The following is a 19,092-nucleotide window of genomic DNA, read 5'->3' as shown; positions in this document are numbered from 1 at the left end:
ATGTTGATTCAGACAATATAGAGCATCACCAAAACTCATGTACCGGTAGTTTTATTTTTTCATAAAAATGTTATCTTCCTGTTTTTTATTTTTTATTTCTTGTCCACATTTGGAGTTGCATCATGGCAAAGTAACTACACAACCCAAACCTCAAAAAAAGTGGTTTTACCCTTTAAAAAAGTGCAAAGACATGATGTCCTCACAAGTACAGTAATACAAACGTGTGTGTGTGTGTGTGTGTGTGTGTGTGTGTGTGTGTGTGTGTGTGTGTACTTGTTTGTGTCAAACGGCGTGAGATCTGGTATATGACTGTGTGTTAGATCTAGAGAGAGAGACAAAACGGGTGGAAATCGTGACAGATTGCTACCAGCTTCTTTCCAATTGCTGCTCAAATTTGGCTCCATTTCATGACTTTGTCTCCACTCCTGTAGACAACATGTCAGGCATTCAACCACTCTGAAGGTAGCTATTGTTGTTCGGCACGCCTGGAAAGTAACATGAGCGCCTGATGAGATTCTCAAAACTCGCTGTGATCCTGTCACACTTTAGGGAAAAGGGAAATGATTTTTCCCACCGGCACCGCTTGCGTGCGCTCGTGCGTGTTTTACATGCAAGTCCGTGTTGTTCACCGGTGCGCAACACTACTGTGGGCCCCATTTAAAAGGATCTACGGTGCATGCTCTGAGTCCAACTTCTGCCAGTTAAAACGATCAACTCAACTCAATATTTATTTATGGTACATTAAAAATAACATGACTCCCTGCCGAGCCCACCGCAGCTCTGACCGATCTGCCGGTAAACCCATAGCGTACGGTCGGAGTGGCGGTGGGCTGGGGATGAAGTTATGTAATCTTTCACCTCTACCACTCGTTCTTGGATATAACCATCAGATTATGGTAAGAAAGCGGCTTGTCGTACATACTACAGCACATTTAAAATACAACAAATTAAAATAAACACGCCAGAAAAACAGCGAGGTGGTGGTCTTGGGGTGCCGGTTTCAGCTGTGCTCAAAAGGCCAGAGAAAAGAAAAAATGTCTTCAGTAATGATTTAAAAAGTGGGAGGATGTGTATAAGCGGCAGGATATTCCAGAGCCTCGGGGCAGCCGCAGCAAAAGGCCTAATTACCTCTGGCAATCCAGCTGCATAATCTGGGCCAAAAGGGGTCGTATTTAGTCTCTGAATTAGTGGTGGGTGTGTTTGGGGCGTACACCAATGAATTAATTAAACCAACCAGTGTCGTTTCCTCATTCAATGTAAGAGCCAGGTGCACCAGCAGATTGCAAATTGCTATTTTGTTTTGTGCCAGGGACCGCCCAGAAGATAAGATTCGTCTTGTCCGTGATCTTTCAATTTTTCAAAAGTAGCAGATGTACAAGCTCGCAGCACGGCACTATGAGCTTGTAGATCTTTGAATAGCCTACAACACTACAATCTAAATATCCCGATTTTAATGAGTTAAATGGCTAAATCGGCATGGTGGAAGAAAGTGAACAGTTTTCAGAAAACAGATTCACTGTCACACATCCAGTAGAAAAACTACTGGAGCAGACGGGCAGTTAAAAGCATTTCTTTTAATGGCAGATGCAGACTAACATTTCAGTATTCCATCCACATCAGATGGGACACAAACTCCTCCGACTCCGTTTCTGATGAAGACGTAATATTGAAAAGTTAGTCGTCTGCTGCACCTTGCATATAATAAAAGGCTTTAAACCAGGGGTATTCAACTGGCGGCCCCTTGTAGCCCTTGGAAAAAAGAAAAAAATAACCCACCCCCCTTTGCCTGTTAGAGCTGTGAGGCATGGAGATACCGGAGATGTTCTCTCTATTCAGCCATATAATGATGTCTGGAGAAAACACAAGCTAGTTCACTGAAAAAACATCAAGTTGAAACCAGAGAGAGGTGGACTACTGTACTGTACCTACTATTGAGGATCTGACTTCAACTCCTTGCTGCTGCCGGCGGCATTGCCAATTTGTTGGGCATGCAGTTCAGCATCACACACCTTCCTAAGGTCCTGTGATGTGTCCTTGTGTATTATGTCCCAAGAGACATCTGTGATATCCTGCCATACACCATCTAATGAATAACCAGACGCCCATTGTTGATATTGTTGCTGTCGGGCACAAAACTCTTATCTCCACATTTTTGAGTGGTGCAACCACTGCTGTGTCCGAGCACGAAAATAGCGTTTGGTTGGTTTTCATCACCAAGTGTCACTGATGTGCAGCCACACACACTCACACACAGGCTGTGTCAGAGCACGAAAATAGCGTTTGGTTGGTTTTCAAGTGTCACTGTTAAAGGGGAGGCGTCCAAAGGCGTCCTGTGGCACTGAGTGAGTTAATACTGTGTGCTAATACACACAGACACACAGTATATATGTGACCAGATTTGACTGAGAGCCTGCCATTGTGCAAATTCCAGCTTTTCACCTAAATGTGTTTATAGCACAGGCAGACACATACTAGAGCATGTCTGCAATAAGTATCAGAGCTGAAATCGACGTAAATATGAAATAAATGTTTAAACACGTAGCTAGGTGTAATGTTAGAGACCGCAGAAGCCGGTTTTCTCAACTCGCTGTTTTCTGCAAGCCATTACTCTATAAGCCATATCTCCAAAACTGGTGGGTCAAACTGAACAACCAATATGTAAATTCGAAGCTATGATTCCCTGCTTTCTTATGACATGAAAAAACGAAAATTCAAAAGAATCCAATGGCAGTGCCTCAGTCAAATGTAGTCACATATGATGGCCCCGTTCCTGGGGGTCTGGATGTTCCAGAGACACCCCGGGGACCCCCACACGGTAACTCATTTCTCGACTGTTTCGGACAAGGGACGGCTCGCCGGAACCGGGCCGGCACCCTGGGCTCGTTCCTGTGGTTCTGGAAGTTCCGGGAACCCCCACACGGAGTTGCACCACTCACTTCACACAGGTGTGATTTTACTTTGTAAGTCAATGCCATAGTCAAGGCCTCGCATGTGTGTTTGTGCGTGCATGCATGTTTAGTTGAGTGTTGATTGTTGGGGGAGAGTGTTTGTGTATGCTTGGCCACGCGCGCATGTAGGCGTGTGCGATGCTTAAAGGAGTGTGATGTGGAATATTGCCGTTGGCACAGGCATGACCCCTCTCACCTTGAGCCAGTTGTGAGACCGCTTGGCAATTTCATAGGTGGCGTCCTTCTCCAGGGTCTTAACCATCAGGCCTTCACACGAGTCTACACACACACACACACACACACACACACACACACACACACACACACACACACACATTGATGTTAAGCAGAAAAACATGACCCTTGGTGAAGCAGAGGAAAAGAGATTATCTTTCATGATACACGTTGGGACATTTTTGACTGACACACACACACACACACACACCCCCCTGCCTATCTGGCAGCAAACTGAACAAACTAAAGCTTTTTAGATGAAGCATTTTTTTTTCCTGAACTGTAGCACAAACAAATATTTGTATCAAACCTATATATAAATCTAATTTATTATTAATTGCTCACATCAAATTATACAAGCAGGCAAAGGACCAAGTACTCAATTTTGTCACACGCACACACACAAAGGTTCACAACTCCCAGACAAATTCGGGGCACATACATAAATGACAAATGTGAAACACACACACAGATCTGTGAAACACACACACAGATCTGTGAAACACACACACACACACACACACACACACACACACCTCGTACAGATTGCTCCAGGAACTCGCCGATGGCGTCTGTGTTGTCTGAGTCGATATAGCGGGCGAATACAAACTCTCCTTCCACCTCGTTGAAGCTCTCTCTGAGCAGAGCCCTGCGCCGCGACAGAGGCTCACGCACCAGTGACTGCACGCACACACACACACACACACACACACACACACACACACAAGATTGCATATCATCATCACAATCATTTCCTAGTCATAGCTTGGAGCACTGCAATCATTATGAACACACCCCTCCCTTTCTCTGGAATGACAATGGCCGTCATAATCGTTATCTAGTTAGGGGCTGTGAGTCGTGGCTTCATTGGCATTCACGTGTGTTGTTTAGTATCAAGGCAGGGAGAGAAGTGGGCAAGCTAGCCCATAAACACACACACACAGCTGGGGCACGTCAGCAGGTGTAATTGGCGTGGTAACATTTTCACGGCTGCCAGAAGGGAGAGAGCTCTCTCACCTCTCCGTTGAGATAGAGCACGTCGAAGGCGTACACGCACACTTGGACTTTGATCTCCGAGGCGTCCACGTCCTGTGGGGACAGAGAGAGATGTGCATGTGAGTGCACGCACAGCCACACGCATTGAAATGCACAGGATAACACATCACACACACACGTTTGCCTGTTAAAAGTGCACAGTCGCACACGCAAGTATCTCCCTTTTGCAATAATACCGTTGCTGTTGCTGCACATCTCATCTCTAGACCAAATTCAAACTTTGTTTTTCCCGTAAATGAACGCCCTACTTCATCATACTACAGCGTCACACAAAAGCATCAAAATGCTTGTCGATCTTTACGGCTTTTGAATGTGTATTGTGAAAAGGAACAGTTTTGGACACGCAGTATGAGGTTTCCACCCGACAAGAGACCATATGCAAATGTGTGCGTTTAATTCACAAACAACCTTGGGTGGGAATTGGTACGCAAAATAAATAAAACCCTGCTTTGATTTACAACCATTCATCTTCAACCCCCCACACCCCGCCTGCCCTTCTATAGCCCACATATTGTTCCTCTTCACACATTTATCCCGCTTTGTGCGCGTTGTGCAGACGGCGCATCAAAAGCGGGTAGAATAGCAGTTAGAAATGAGTGGGACGGCCCAGGCCGTAGCGTAACGGTCTGGGCACCGGACTGGTAATCCAGTCGCAGTGTGCCGCGAGTTCGACTCCCGGACCGGACACGGCCTTTACTGCATGTCATCCCCCCATCTCTCTCCCGTTTCCTGTCAGCCTACTGTCTGTCCCTTCAAAAATCAATAAAAGGCGTAAGCCGCAAAAAAAAAAAAAAAAAAAAAAAAAAAAAAAAAAAAAAATGAGTGGGACGTGTGTGTGTGTGGGTTCGCAACAAACACAAAAACAAACTGGAACACCCCCCATACATCATAAATAAATACTGAAAAATAATCATTAAGAAAAGTTTATGCATTTACTATGTTGTGTACTATAAACTCTTATTTTCCAGCCATTCAGTTGCAAATCAAACCCCCCAATTTTTTTTTATTTTTATTTTATAATCTGGGGACCCCCCCAAAATAATTTGGCGACCCCCCGAGAGGTCTCGACCCCCAGGTTGAGAACCCCTGGTCTAGTGAAGCTGAAGTTGGAGGATAGTGCTCTTTGGTCAAAAAGAAAAGGAGAAAAAAGGGAAATGCTCCACAAACAATGCTCCACAAAACCGAGTTAACTCTTCAAAAAGGATGAAAAGCTTTATAAATATAAAAGACTTCTTCAAAATATGCGATGCCCTGGAGAAGTCCTTATGAGAGCCACACATGTTGGCTCGTTTGTTAAAATGTTCCACTGATGAACTACCTTTTCTTGTCCCAAGTTTATTTTTATTTCACAGGAAAGAAAAGCATTATATAAACACCATAAAAGGCAATGCATTTATTTTACAAGCTTTTTAACCTTTTTTGGAAGAGTGCCATGCATTGCTTTATTTGAGACCTTTGAAACTAAGACAAGTTCAGAGGTATAAAAGAAACCTTCAGAAGCAATATGAACTGAACAAACATCTACTCCTCCCAGCGTGAGCCTGATTTAAAACTTTGTCTGACAACAGCGGCTTGTCACGCGCCCAATATAGCAGCCGCAACCTTGTTGATCTGATATCTTCAGCATGGGACAGATTGCGACACCCATGTGTAAATTAATGCGTCCTGGTGTCTCACCTAACCTCTCCAAACATAAAAGTAATAATACAATTAAAAGTACCTAACGGAATGCAAGTGTTAATTCAATTCTGAGACTAGACCCGAGAGGTTTTGTTAACACTTACAACACTTAATGTGTTACTGTGTAGGCGTGATGCAGAGGCACTAAAATAAAAAGAAGAAAAATAAAAAGGGAAATCCTAGAGAAAAACTAATCTTGCAGGACCTAAAGTAGCTGATCCGTCAGCTTGCGTTGTGAGCTTGGTGGGCCATGAGGATAGAGGAAGTGGGTCCCCATGCAAATAACTGGCAAATCACTACAATTTTGATAATAATATAACTTACAAAGGAAACAACGCCCAGCATGAAAGCACCTAATTTGGCAGAATGACACTGACATCACATCGCCAGTTATAAACCCACCAGAGAGAGTGTTGGAGGTGTTAGAAGCTCAAATCATTTGGAATCAGATACTGGTCTATAGTCGAGGCTTACCTCTGCAGAATAATAATAATAAATTATAATAAATGTGTGAACCACTGGTTTAAGCAACATTAGGAAGCAAGCACAAGTAAATAACTACTGTTAACTGCTACACTTTAGAAACAACCCTATAAGGCTGAATCTCTGGATTACATGGTTCTTGTTAAGTGATATGAATCAGCTGTGTGGAGGAAGTGAAGCACACTGCCTTAGGGGTGGGACAATTCACCTACCCCGAGATTTGATACGATATCGATACCTAGTGTGCCAATTTCTGAGGCGCCTTAAAAAATTTGGCTCAAGTACAAAAGGACTAGTGAACTTTTATCGCTGTATAATTGAAAGTGTCTTAACTGGCTGTATCACAGTGTGGTACGGTAACACGACCGCTCAGGATTGCAAGAGGTTGCAGAGGACCATTAAAACAGCAGCTAAAATCATCGGCACTACAGAATTACCCAATCTCCATAACATCTACACCACTCGCTGTATGAAAAAAGCCCATAACATCATGGAAGACACCAGCCACCCCGCAAATACCCTGTTCAAACTACTCCCCTCCAAAAAACGCTACCAGAGCATCAAATCTCGTACCACCCGTCTCAGTAACAGTTTTTACCCCCAGGCAGTCAGGCTGCTGAACAGCTGACCTTGAACTGTATTGCACTTCACTTCACTTGCACTTTTCTTTTCCTGTTTTTGTCTTTTCTTGCACTATAGATGTTTGTTTATGTCCTGTGTATGTAAGACTGAGTGCTCTGAGCAAAATAAATGTCATTGTATTTATACTCTGTATCTATACAAATGACAAATAAACCTGAACCTGAACCTGAATTAGATTTATAATAATTTCATTCTTAATTATATTGTGATTCTGCGATTCAACGATTTTTGTGATTCGATACCACAATCGTGATATAAACCAGTCAGTCTTTCTGGCATTAAAAATTAATAAAATATTAAAAGATTAAAAATAATAAAAGAAAATCTAAATAAATTTAGTTTCTGAACTTCAAAATCAATTTGAAAAACGTGGCATTCAAAATCATGATACTTGAGTGATCATGATGATACTTCTCCCAGTCCCATTTCTCCCCAGTAAACTCCTTAAACCTAGATGTCTCATTGGCCGCTGCAGTTCATTGGAGTGACCTGTAGAGTCACTCCACCTGTAGATACAGGCTGTATTCCACTGTAAGGAGGAAGTGTGGAAGGCACGGTGCATCATTATATAAAAGGCCTCTTCCGGCTCTGGGCCGTCAGTATCTCAACGGAAGGCAACATGGAGGCAACAATGTCCCTAACACAAACATTAAATCCCATTAAGAACAAAGATAATTTAATGTTTGTTTTGACACCGTTTGATTTACATCATCATTACATCACCTAATCATAGGAACATTAGCGCCCCTCACTTCACACGGGTTTGACTTTTTAAATATCTATGGGATAAACCTCTCGTCATGCTTACCTTTCTCTTCCTGGTGGTGAGGACCTGGAAGGGTAGGATCTGTTTCTTACCTTTCTCTTCCTGGCGGTGAGGACCTGGAAGGGTAGGATCTGTTTCTTACCTTTCTCTTCCTGGTGGTGAGGACCTGGAAGGGTAGGATCTGTTTCTTACCTTTCTCTTCCTGGCGGTGAGGACCTGGAAGGGTAGGATCTGTTTCTTACCTTTCTCTTCCTGGTGGTGAGGACCTGGAAGGGTAGGATCTATTTCTTACCTTTCTCTTCCTGGCGGTGAGGACCTGGAAGGGTAGGATCTGTTTCTTACCTTTCTCTTCCTGGTGGTGAGGACCTGGAAGGGTAGGATCTGTTTCTTACCTTTCTCTTCCTGGTGGTGAGGACCTGGAAGGGTAGGATCTGTTTCTTCTCGGGGTCCCAGGCCACCGCCTCAGTGTCCAGCACACAGGACACCACAGAGTCCTTCTTCAACTGGCGGAGAAAAAAGTACTTGTTTTACTTCAGTAAAAGTATCAATACGCCAATATAGAATCTACTCTGTTACAAGTGAAAGTCCGGAATTCAAAATGTACTCTAGTAAAACTACAAAAGCATTGGCATCAAAATGTACTTCCAAAATGTACTCATGCAGAATGTCTCATTTGAAGCTTTCAAATGTAAATCCTTTGAAAATAGCTACAAGCTGACAATGCGTCGTGACTCGTGATGTGACGCATTGCGAGCTTGTAGGCCAGTATTACATTGAGTAAATGTACTTAGTTTCCACCATCACAGAGAGCGAGCTTGTAGGCCAGTATTACATTGAGTAAATGTACTTAGTTTCCACCATCACAGAGAGAGAGACAGAGACAGAGACACAGAGACACAGAGACACAGAGACACAGACAGAGACAGAGACAGAGACAGAGAGACAGAGAGAGAGAGAGAGAGAGAGAGAGAGAGAGAGAGATGGATGGATGGGCTGGATAAGCAGATGAAATGGGGAGGAGGAGACAAGGAACGACACCAAGAGAAATGAGTGTGAGAGAGTCTAGTGGAAGGAGAGAGAAAGAAGACGACAGAGAGATGCAGGCCATTATAGTGAAGTCACCAACAACAAAGTGATAGTTCTTTTTTAAGGCCTCCTTTCAGGTAGAAGAAAGAAAAAAACTTCAGATGCCGCCCTGAAGAAACGTGTGAAGATTAAGAGACAGAACTATGGGAGAGAGAGAGGCATTAAGTGAGAAAGAGGTATGAAGTGAGAAATAGAGGTATGAAGTGATATGACAGAGAGGCAGAGATACAGAGAGAGAGAGATACAGTGAGTGAGAGAGAGAGAAGTATGAACTGAAGTGATCCTCAACCACAGAATTCTAAATGTCCTCACAGAAAGCAATGTCCTGAGCAAATCACAAATTGGCTTTCTACCAAAATATCGCACAACAGACCACATTTACACTCTCTACACCCTAATTGACAACCAAATAAACATAAACACAAGCTAATTATTATCCTGCTTTGTCGACTTCAAAAAAGCATTCGATTCAATTTGGCATGAGGGTCTGATGTACAAACTGTTGGAAAGTGGCATTGGGGGGAAAACCTATGACATCATAAAATCAATGTACACTAACAAAGCAGCACAGGGAACTACAACCAAGCTGTAAAGGACCTGAGAGACAAGGCAAGAATGGCATTCTATGCTATCAAAAGAAACATCAAAATAGACATCCCAATTAAAACCTGAGAATACCTGAGCACCGTGACCGACCCAAAACAAAGAGAAATCTTAACTAGGTACAGACTCAGTGAGCACAGTCTTGTGATCGAGAAAGGCCCTCATAGGCAGACCTGTATCCCGAGAGAAGACAGACTATGCACCCATTGCACACAAAATGAAGTGGAAACCGAGCTACACTTCCTAACCATCTGCCCATTGTACCAAGACATCAGAGACACATACTTCCCACAGATTACAACCACACACGGAGGTTTTGAAAACATGACCAATGACTAGGCATGTAACGATACACTCAACTCACGATACGATACGCATCACGATATGAGGTCACGATACGATTTTTCACGATATGTTCAACACAATGATTTTCCAGACAAATGACCTTTTTTTATTTTTTATGATTTATCTTCCCCCCAAAGCTTTTTTCACAATTTTTATTTAACTACATTGCAAAGATAATTGCCTTCCTTGATGTATTAATGAGCATCAATAACGACCATGGGCACAGTCACAGACACATATAAAGCTCCTCTCTCCAGGCCTCTACTGTCTCATTTCTCTCCAAAATCATGTGAATATGATGGAATATGATTACAGCTGACATTTCTTATCACACACTACCCCCCCCCCCCCCCCCCCCCCCCTTAATCGATATATCGTTACATGCCTACCAATGACAAAAAACTCCCATATCTGCTGGCCGAAGTACAACAATGTGCAAACAGCAGATATTAAACGGAACACAACCACCCTAAAGACTAATCATTGTGTATATTCCTGCACTATACCTGCATTCAGTGATCTTGGTACATAGAAATTGATCTATTGAAGATTCTGACTTTCAAATGTACATAGTTTTTGTTTTGATTGTATTGCTGTATTGTGCTTTGGCAATGTAAACGTATGTTTTCTCATGCCAATAAAGCCCTTTGAATTGAACATTGAAAGAGAAGAGAGTGTGAGAAAGAGACAGAGATACAGAGATACAGAGAGAGAGAGAGAGAGAGAGAGAGAGAGAGAGAGAGAGAGACAGATACAGAGAGAGAGAGATATACAGAGAGAAAGAGTGGTGGAGTGAGGTTCAGTAACAGGAACAGAGTGTTAAAGGATGCAATGTGTACGCCACTCAAACCCATTTGGCAGCGTATGCGTGGATCAGAAAGCTCCCTGACTGAGGGGATGGTGGACCAGAAAGCTCCCTGACTGAGGGGATGGTGGACCAGAAAGCTCCCTGACTGAGGGGATGGTGGATCAGAAAGCTCCCTGACTGAGGGGATGGTGGACCAGAAAGCTCCCTGGAGGCTCTATGGGTGGACCAGAGAGCTCCCTGACTGAGGGGATGGTGGACCAGAAAGCTCCCTGGAGGCTCTATGGGTGGACCAGAGAGCTCCCTGACTGAGGGGATGGTGGACCAGAAAGCTCCCTGGAGGCTCTATGGGTGGACCAGAGAGCTCCCTGACTGAGGGGATGGTGGACCAGAAAGCTCCCTGGAGGCTCTATGGGTGGACCAGAGAGCTCCCTGACTGAGGGGATGGTGGACCAGAGAGCTCCCTGACTGAGAGGATGGTGGACCAGAGAGCTCCCTGACTGAGGAGTCTATATGGGTGGACCAGAGAGCTCCCTGACTGAGAGGATGGTGGATCAGAGAGCTCCCTGACTGAGGGGAGGCTCTATGGGTGGACCAGAGAGCTCCCTGACTGAGGGGATGGTGGACCAGAGAGCTCCCTGACTGAGAGGATGGTGGACCAGAGAGCTCCCTGACTGAGGAGTCTATATGGGTGGACCAGAGAGCTCCATGACTGAGGGGATGGTGGACCAGAGAGCTCCCTGACTGAGGGGATGGTGGACCAGAAAGCTCCCCGACTGAGGGGATGGTGGACCAGAAAGCTCCCTGACTGAGGAGTCTATATGGGTGGACCAGAGAGCTCCCTGACTGAGGAGTCTATATGGGTGGACCAGAAAGCTCCCTGACTGAGGGGGCCTATATGGGTGGACGAGAGAGCTCCCTGACTGAGGGGAGGCTCTATATGGGTGGACCAGAGAGCTCCCTGACTGAGGGGGCCTATATGGGTGGACCATAGAGCTCCCTGACTGAGGAATCTATATGGGTGGACCAGAGAGCTCCCTGACTGAGGAATCTATATGGGTGGACCATAGAGCTCCCTGACTGAGGAATCTATATGGGTGGACCAGAGAGCTCCCTGACTGAGGGGGCCTATATGGGTGGACCATAGAGCTCCCTGACTGAGGAATCTATATGGGTGGACCATAGAGCTCCCTGACTGAGGAATCTATATGGGTGGACCAGAGAGCTCCCTGACTGAGAAGGCCTATATGGGTGGACCATAGAGCTCCCTGACTGAGGGGGCCTATATGGGTGGACCATAGAGCTCCCTGACTGAGGGGGCCTATATGGGTGGACCATAGAGCTCCATGACTGAGGGGGCCTATATGGGTGGACCATAGAGATTCCTGAATTTCCTCCGAGGTGGAGGATACTACTTTATTTTTGTTCGTACGCGTTCAATCAATTATTCAAACAAAGCAAATTGCATAAACAATATTAGTTTGCCTCTTCTACAAAAATAAAAGTTACAAGTTTAGTTACAAGCCAAGCTGGCATTCTCGGAGGACAGTCTGGTGAGACCATGGGGGCAAGACGGACAGTGTCAGTAGTCCAATCAGAGGCAGGCGGGGTGTTACCATGTCTATGCTCGGACGTAGAATAGATTCACGTGGTTGTGTGCATGTGTGCATGTGTGCATGTGTGCTTGTATTACTTCCCACAACCACACTTTGACATGAACGATAAAGCAATCACACATGTAGCACTTTCGATAACAAATGACACTGATGACATATTGCTACTTCGACCTCATGCCATCGGGGCAAAGATACAGAAGCTTGGAGTGGGAAAGGGTTCGTTTTAGCAGGAGTTTCGTCCCCTCTGCAATTGCAGGCATTAAACAAACTGTCCAGTCAATAGGTTGGTTTTCTGTGTACAGTGGGGACCTCATGTGTATGTTGTTTTGTGCTTTATGGTTATCTGGGTTCCTACCCATTTTCCATTATAAAATTCCATACTTTTCCAGACACAAATTTCCGGAATTCTTTGTACATTTTTCACTCCATATTCGAGTACAAATACCTAGATCCTTATGTAACTACCGGTAAATTATTTTAAAATCAAACCACTAATTTATCTTCCATTCTGTCTGTATAGGTTATTTTAATATGTTGTCAAATAATTTCAAGAAGATTGTAGCATGTACTGTAGCTCATAGAAATCAACTTAACCACCACCTAAGCCATGCGATGTTGGCAAAGATAGCCAATGTACATAACACGATCAAAGACAAAGGACGGGTGGGGAGGGATCAACATATAGAATGTCAGAACAGGTCAGCTCCATATACGGTGATGGTGATCTAAGGGTTTGAGGTCAGATGTAGAGTTGCTGGCCGGCTCCATATATTCAGATCTAGGTGATGATCCAGTCTTCTCCATGTTTGCAGGTTTTCATAGTCATCTGCGACCTAGTGTCGCAATTATGTAGTTGTGAGGGCCAAATGTCCCCATGAGTATAGTAAAATGTGATAAATAGACATAGACCATTTTCCTGGTTCCCACAAGAAAAGAAAGGTTGTTTTATTGTTAAAACATTTTTTTTAGAGTCAGGTTTACACATGGAAAGGACCATTTTGAGGTGGCAGCGCGTCATACTGCCATTTTCCAGCAATCTTCAACACTGTACTAACAATGTGACGTCCTCAAGTATAGTACTACAAACGTAAGCCTGTGTGCATGTGCGCACGTGTGCGTGTGCAGTGACTTTCAGCGGTGTACCTTGGGGATTCGGGAGATGATATCTGGATACTTGCTGGTGTTGTCCTCTTGGTTACGGCTGAAGATTCGCACCTCTCCGCTCTCCAGTATGTGGATCTATTGCCAGGGGAGAGGAGGAGGGGGAGGGGTTAGGAGGAGAGAGGAGAGGTGGGAAGAGAGGGGGAGGGGAGGAGGAGAGGAGGGCAGGGGTTAGGAGGAGAGGAGGGGAGAATCAGGGAGAGAAGACAGGAGAGGAGGGGAGGGGGAGGAGGGTGTTTAATTAACCAATATCATTTCAGAGGCGTCGGTTCAGACGCGCGTTGTTGATGAAGCTCCCCTACAGCCCCTTAGGAGACCTGTGTGAATTTTGGACGCATCCTTTTAAGAGGCGTGTGAATAATGCATTGAGCCAGGCAGCCGTGGGCGTCTAATACGACCCCCCCCCTCCTCCCAAAGCTCCACCCACAAAGGCGACAGTTGTGTATCATGGCATGTGCACAGCATATCACACATGTAGTGCATGTGTGTATTTTACACACATACTGCAACTTGACCTGCTGTGTGCAGCCTGCGAGTCCCCCTGCTGGCTTTCTGCGGCAGTGCACCCACACAAGTAACGCACACACACAGAAGCAGACACAGAAGCAGACGTCATTGTATAGCTCTGACTCATTCTCCGCCCAATTGGTGTGTGCCTGCCTGCCTGTCGTGTGCGTCTGTCTGTCTGTCTCCATTGTTTAAACATCTCAGTTTCTAGGCATAAGGTCTCGTTCTATTTTAATCTTTGAGAGTTCCGGCAAGAACATGAAGCCACTTTCACCCCTGCTGAAAAATATGTAATTTAGATAGCATGTTATGTAGACAGATATTGATCTGGCATTCTATAGCATTCTATAGTGTTTATGGTTCAATGTACGGGTATTCTACTATTCTACTTAGGCTTCTTAGTTTACCCGTTATGATCCTAGATGACCATATCTATGGATTTGATGTATTATTACCTTGTGTTGTTCTTGCCTACTGTAAGTCACTGGATTAAGAGCGTCTGCTAATTGCCTACATTGTAAAATTATTCTCTGCTCTTAGGCACTGTCTGTCTGTCTGTCTCTGTCTGTCTGCCTGCATGCCTCCCTCCTTTCCTCTCCCTCAGTCACTGAATTACATTGAGAGAGCAGCAGCTTATTGGCATGACTTTAGAAAAATTAACGACTCCGCCGAAAGGGATGGAGGGAGGAGGAGTGGGGAGGTAACAGAACCATCTTTCTACAACCCCCTCCCCCTCACCTGTCTCATGCTTAATGTATAGTCTGAAAATTGCCAATCTATGAGTAGATGGGACAATTTCCGGTTGCACGGTGGCACCGCATCGCGATGTATAAATCAGGCTTAAACATGCTCTCCTCTCCCTCTGTATTGTTCTATTTACTCTCCATCTCTCTACCTCTCTCTCTGCCTCTTACTCTGTCCATGTCTCTCCATATTGTTCCAGTTACTCTCTCTCTCTCTCTGTCTGTCTGAAACCTGGTGTCCCTCTCTCCGTGTCCTCTCTGAACTCCACCAGCCAGGCCTGGGGGTACAACATGGCATTGTGCTTCTGCCTCTCAATACAACAGCGCAGTGCTTCTGCGGATTTGTTTTGCGGATCTCAAAAGCTTATTTTAATGATCAATCGATCGTGTTCCAGCTTGAGTCAACGGAACAGACTGTAGTTTATCCGTAACACAATAAAAAAAGTAATCGTTTAAGGTTATTCTTTTTTTCATATTTTTTGAATATGAATGTTAATATAAATTAAAGTAGCTATAAGCAATAATATGTCAACATTTTAATGACCCTTTTTTTTCTCTCTGTGACACATCTAGGGGCCACAATCTGCATTCAAAGATGTTCCTAGAAGCTTTGTCATTGGTTGAAAAAAAAAAACCCAATCAGGAAGTAGACAGGCAAATCGATCAATTCATAAAATCATAGTGTTTTGTCAATTATTATTATTATGAAAAGTATTATGCCCACTTACATTATCCTCAGTTGAGATTGAGAATCACACACCACACACACACACACACACACACACAAAATAGCATGCATGAGCCTCACCACCCCAGCTCATAATCCCTTGCATAAATTAAATATTACATACTGTGCATAAAGCAGCCAAAAGCTATATGCATACACAACTCAGCATCAAGGCATATATGTAAAACCGTAGGCGTGGAGAAAAACAAACAAACATTTGCTCTCCTTCGCCGGCTCGCTCTCCCACGCAACGCACCTGTGCCCGCTCGCCGTCGTACTTGTACTCGCAGGTGAACGTGGCCTCGTCGAACCTCTTCAGCACCTCTCCGACTCCTTTGGTGGGGTGGGCCAGCATGGGTCTCAGAGGCACGCCTGGGTGCCAAAACCAAACCATAAGACATGAAGACAAAGGGCAAAAAAAAAAAAAAAGAAAGAAAGACGGAAAGAAAAAAGCCTAGAACACTCAGCGACTCCTAGAGCCGTCCATTTTTCATGAGTCATGAATATCTTAGTGAAGTCATTGTTCGGAGTTCGGCTGCCTGAGGTGAACTTTCCGCTTTTGCGTTGTCGTTTGCTCTTCTCGCGCAGAGCGGGCAGGCTGGTGAGTTTTGCAGTTTGCGGTTGTGTGAAAATGTGTTTAAGCACTTTGAACCTGGCGTCCCCATTTTGGGGCAGGAATTTCAGCTTGTACATCAGCTATTCTTGCTGTGGGACATCGTAGCATGAGCATTTAAAAATAGGGCTCAACTATACTAACTCAGGGGTCTTCTTTTTCCTTCTACACCAAATCGACCGGACGATCTACAAGCTCACGACAACATGGAGCAACACATTCTCACAGAATGCCCAATGACGTGGCCAGAACAAGGAATGTCCACCTATTATGACAGGGGTTCTCAAAGTTGTTGGCTGGGGACCCCTGAAATGCTTTGCCCATGTCTCGCGACCCCTGCCCCGATTTTTTTTTTTTTTTTTATATAATTTGGCGACCCCCCCCCCCCCCCCTCTAGGGGTCGCGGCCCACAGGTTGAGAACCCCTGTATTATGACATGGCCAGAACACTGAGGCTACGGTGCATGTGGCTCAGCTACAAGGACAGGTTCATTACAACGACGACTACAGCGTGAACACCATTTTCAGCTTCATGAAAAAAGAACAGTGGTCGGGAGAATAATTTGACCGAGGATTTAATTTGACTCTGTATTGTTGTTGATTCATTCAACGCCCATTCAGTCCCATTTGTGGTCCGGGCGGTAAGCAGCAGCCCATGTAGCCGTAAATAATGAAGCATACTAAATAAAATAGAGCCTCCAGTGGGAGCTATATGGAGCTTAGCGACGCCATTAACATTATCCAGCTATTATCCCCAACGTGACCTTTTTGTTTTGGGTTTTTATTTTTTTGCACCACAAGGCACAGTAGCAGTTCATTAGCGTTTGTATCTTTTTTTTTTTAATCAGCCAGGTAGATTTTCAGACCAAACCGCCAATTGACAGTTTAAGTACCTGAGCCCGAGTGGGCTGTGGAGAGCAAACCTAGTAGCAAGTTTAATTTGTCTCGCTCTTGTACGTGTTCCCGGTCCCGATTTTCTGTGTGCCAATGGTCATTATCCCTATGACCACGGCATAATTAAGAGGCCAATCCTATGCTGGTTATATTTTGAACGAGAACTAGCCATTCTTAGCTGTTGTTTATGCCTCGTGGGGGACAGTAAAAAAAGTAAGTACATTTATTGAGCGTCTGTACTTTACTTGAGCAGTTGCATTGTTGGATACATAAGACTTTTACTCTACAGTCTACTACATTTTAAAGACAAATATTGCACTTTTGACTCCACTACATCTAGTAATGGAAAAAAGTACATTATCCCGTTCTGTGAGCGTATATATATTATATATATATTATATATATATATATATATATATATATATATATATATTTCTTAATAAAGTCTGTTCCTAGTGTTCCTATGTAAAGCGCTTTGGGTTTTTAGAAAAGCGGTATATAAATTTAAGCTATTATTATTATTATATATCTGCAATCTTTTAAAAGAATTTGGAGGGGGGTCCCTGGCATTAAACATTTTCAGATGGGGGGCCAAATGCATATTTTGGGGGTCCTCCTTGGCCTGAAACTGATGGTTTAGAAGGCATTTAGCAGAATCCGCCTCAGTAAATAGTAGGTCAATACAGCAGCAGTGTATTACAAGTACAACCATGCTTGTGGAAGCTCATCATGCACCTCTAGTTCTGGCACAGGTTCAATTTCTCTCTCTCTCTCTCTGCCCAGTGTGTGATGTACTGCCTAACTCTGCATGCTCCATCTCTACTCTGTCTCAGTAAAAAAGAAGAATATACACTACGCATTGGACTGCCCAGTCTCCAGCGGAAAGAAAAACAGTCTCAAGTAGCGCCATTACCTGTTGAGACTAAATAACAATAATAATACATCAGACTTGTAGCACAGCTTTCTAGCTATTCAAGGACGCTTGCTTTACAGTGTGTGTGTTTCCGTGGCACACTAGCCTCTGAAACCCAGAGGTTTTTATTTCCAGGGGCCGAGTCCACTTCAATTCGGCCTACAAACGTGCAAACGTCGCTCACTCTCTGCTGATTTCTGATCGTCCTTTGTACACACACACACACACACACACACACACACACACACACACACCCCCCCCCCTAATTAATTAGTAGAGTTCCAGTCTAGTGGCACACAAACTCAAGTACGTGGTGTTGTTTCTGCCGAATGTTGTTGTCCCATTAACCCATTAACACTTACAGCACGTAGGACGCCTGAGAACGTCATAGGATAGAGTAGAGTAGAGTTCTAAGGACGTGTGAGGACGTCCTAGCGACATCCCAGCGATGCGGGGCGAGATATTAATATTCAGAATTTTTCCTATTTATTTTTTTGGCATTTCGCTTTTCGCTTGCCGTATGCTAACGCTCAGTGCAACTATTAGCTTATTATTGACTCCCACGTTAGCGAGACGGAAAGAATGACTCGTAGCTCCTAATCCAGGGCGCTCTCCGTGGTGATGAATAGAGCGATATGCTGGCGCTTATTTTCTGCTCCTCATCCGTCTCTCCCGCAAAATATGAACGCTTTTTGGAGCGTAAAACAATATATTAAGATGATCGGGGATGTTGAGGTCACTTTGTAAAGTCAACTTTTTTAGGAAAGTGTTTCCGGTTCATGGCTTTCAAAGTAAAAGCGATCAGACACCTCCGGTATTCTATAGCCTATATTTTGAAGGCAGTCGGCGTACTCAATGTGTTAAGACCTGAGGCAGATTTTACAAATGACACGCATGCTTTCCCGGTTTTAATGGGCAGTAAGTCATTTTATTTTGATAAAAAAGTGTTAAATAGCTCTATATTCTGATAGCAATTACTGCTATAGTGTTTGTTCAGGACAGGCGTCCTCTCCAGCTCTTTAGTAAACATTAAGTACATTGTCAGGTCGGGATACCAATTTTATCCAATCAGGAGTGAGATCTCGGATACGGGTTAAACAAGTGGAATTAGCCCTTCGTTAAACGCCACCCCAAAAAAGCAATAGTCCAATGCCAATCCAAATAGTTTAGCAACCATTGCTACTGTCTGTTATTTTGCATGGCTGTGTTGTTGAACACATACACAGCTTAACGTCGGGAAAGTTACACGACACCCAGGTGATGGCAATAAT

General features: G+C 44.2%; 1 protein-coding gene across 3 annotated transcripts in view; it reads right to left on the bottom strand.

Moving 5' to 3' along the window:
* Nucleotides 1–19,092, bottom strand: part of lig1 (ligase I, DNA, ATP-dependent) — an 83,418-nt gene that overhangs the window by 25,127 nt on the left and 39,199 nt on the right. For all 3 annotated transcript variants that reach the window (XM_083781400.1, XM_083781401.1, XM_083781402.1), the window contains 6 exons: nucleotides 15,659–15,774; nucleotides 13,408–13,503; nucleotides 8,202–8,312; nucleotides 4,200–4,271; nucleotides 3,719–3,863; nucleotides 3,145–3,227 (listed from right to left, as the gene is read on the bottom strand). In XM_083781400.1, coding sequence (XP_083637526.1) covers nucleotides 3,145–3,227; nucleotides 3,719–3,863; nucleotides 4,200–4,271; nucleotides 8,202–8,312; nucleotides 13,408–13,503; nucleotides 15,659–15,774 — 623 coding nt within the window. The remainder of the gene's footprint in view (nucleotides 1–3,144; nucleotides 3,228–3,718; nucleotides 3,864–4,199; nucleotides 4,272–8,201; nucleotides 8,313–13,407; nucleotides 13,504–15,658; nucleotides 15,775–19,092) is intronic.

The sequence above is a fragment of the Protomyctophum parallelum genome (assembly GCF_964188405.1).
Source record: "Protomyctophum parallelum genome assembly, chromosome: 14".
NCBI classification, from domain to species: Eukaryota; Metazoa; Chordata; class Actinopteri; order Myctophiformes; family Myctophidae; genus Protomyctophum; species Protomyctophum parallelum.
This window is presented reverse-complemented; position numbering and strand designations above follow the sequence as displayed.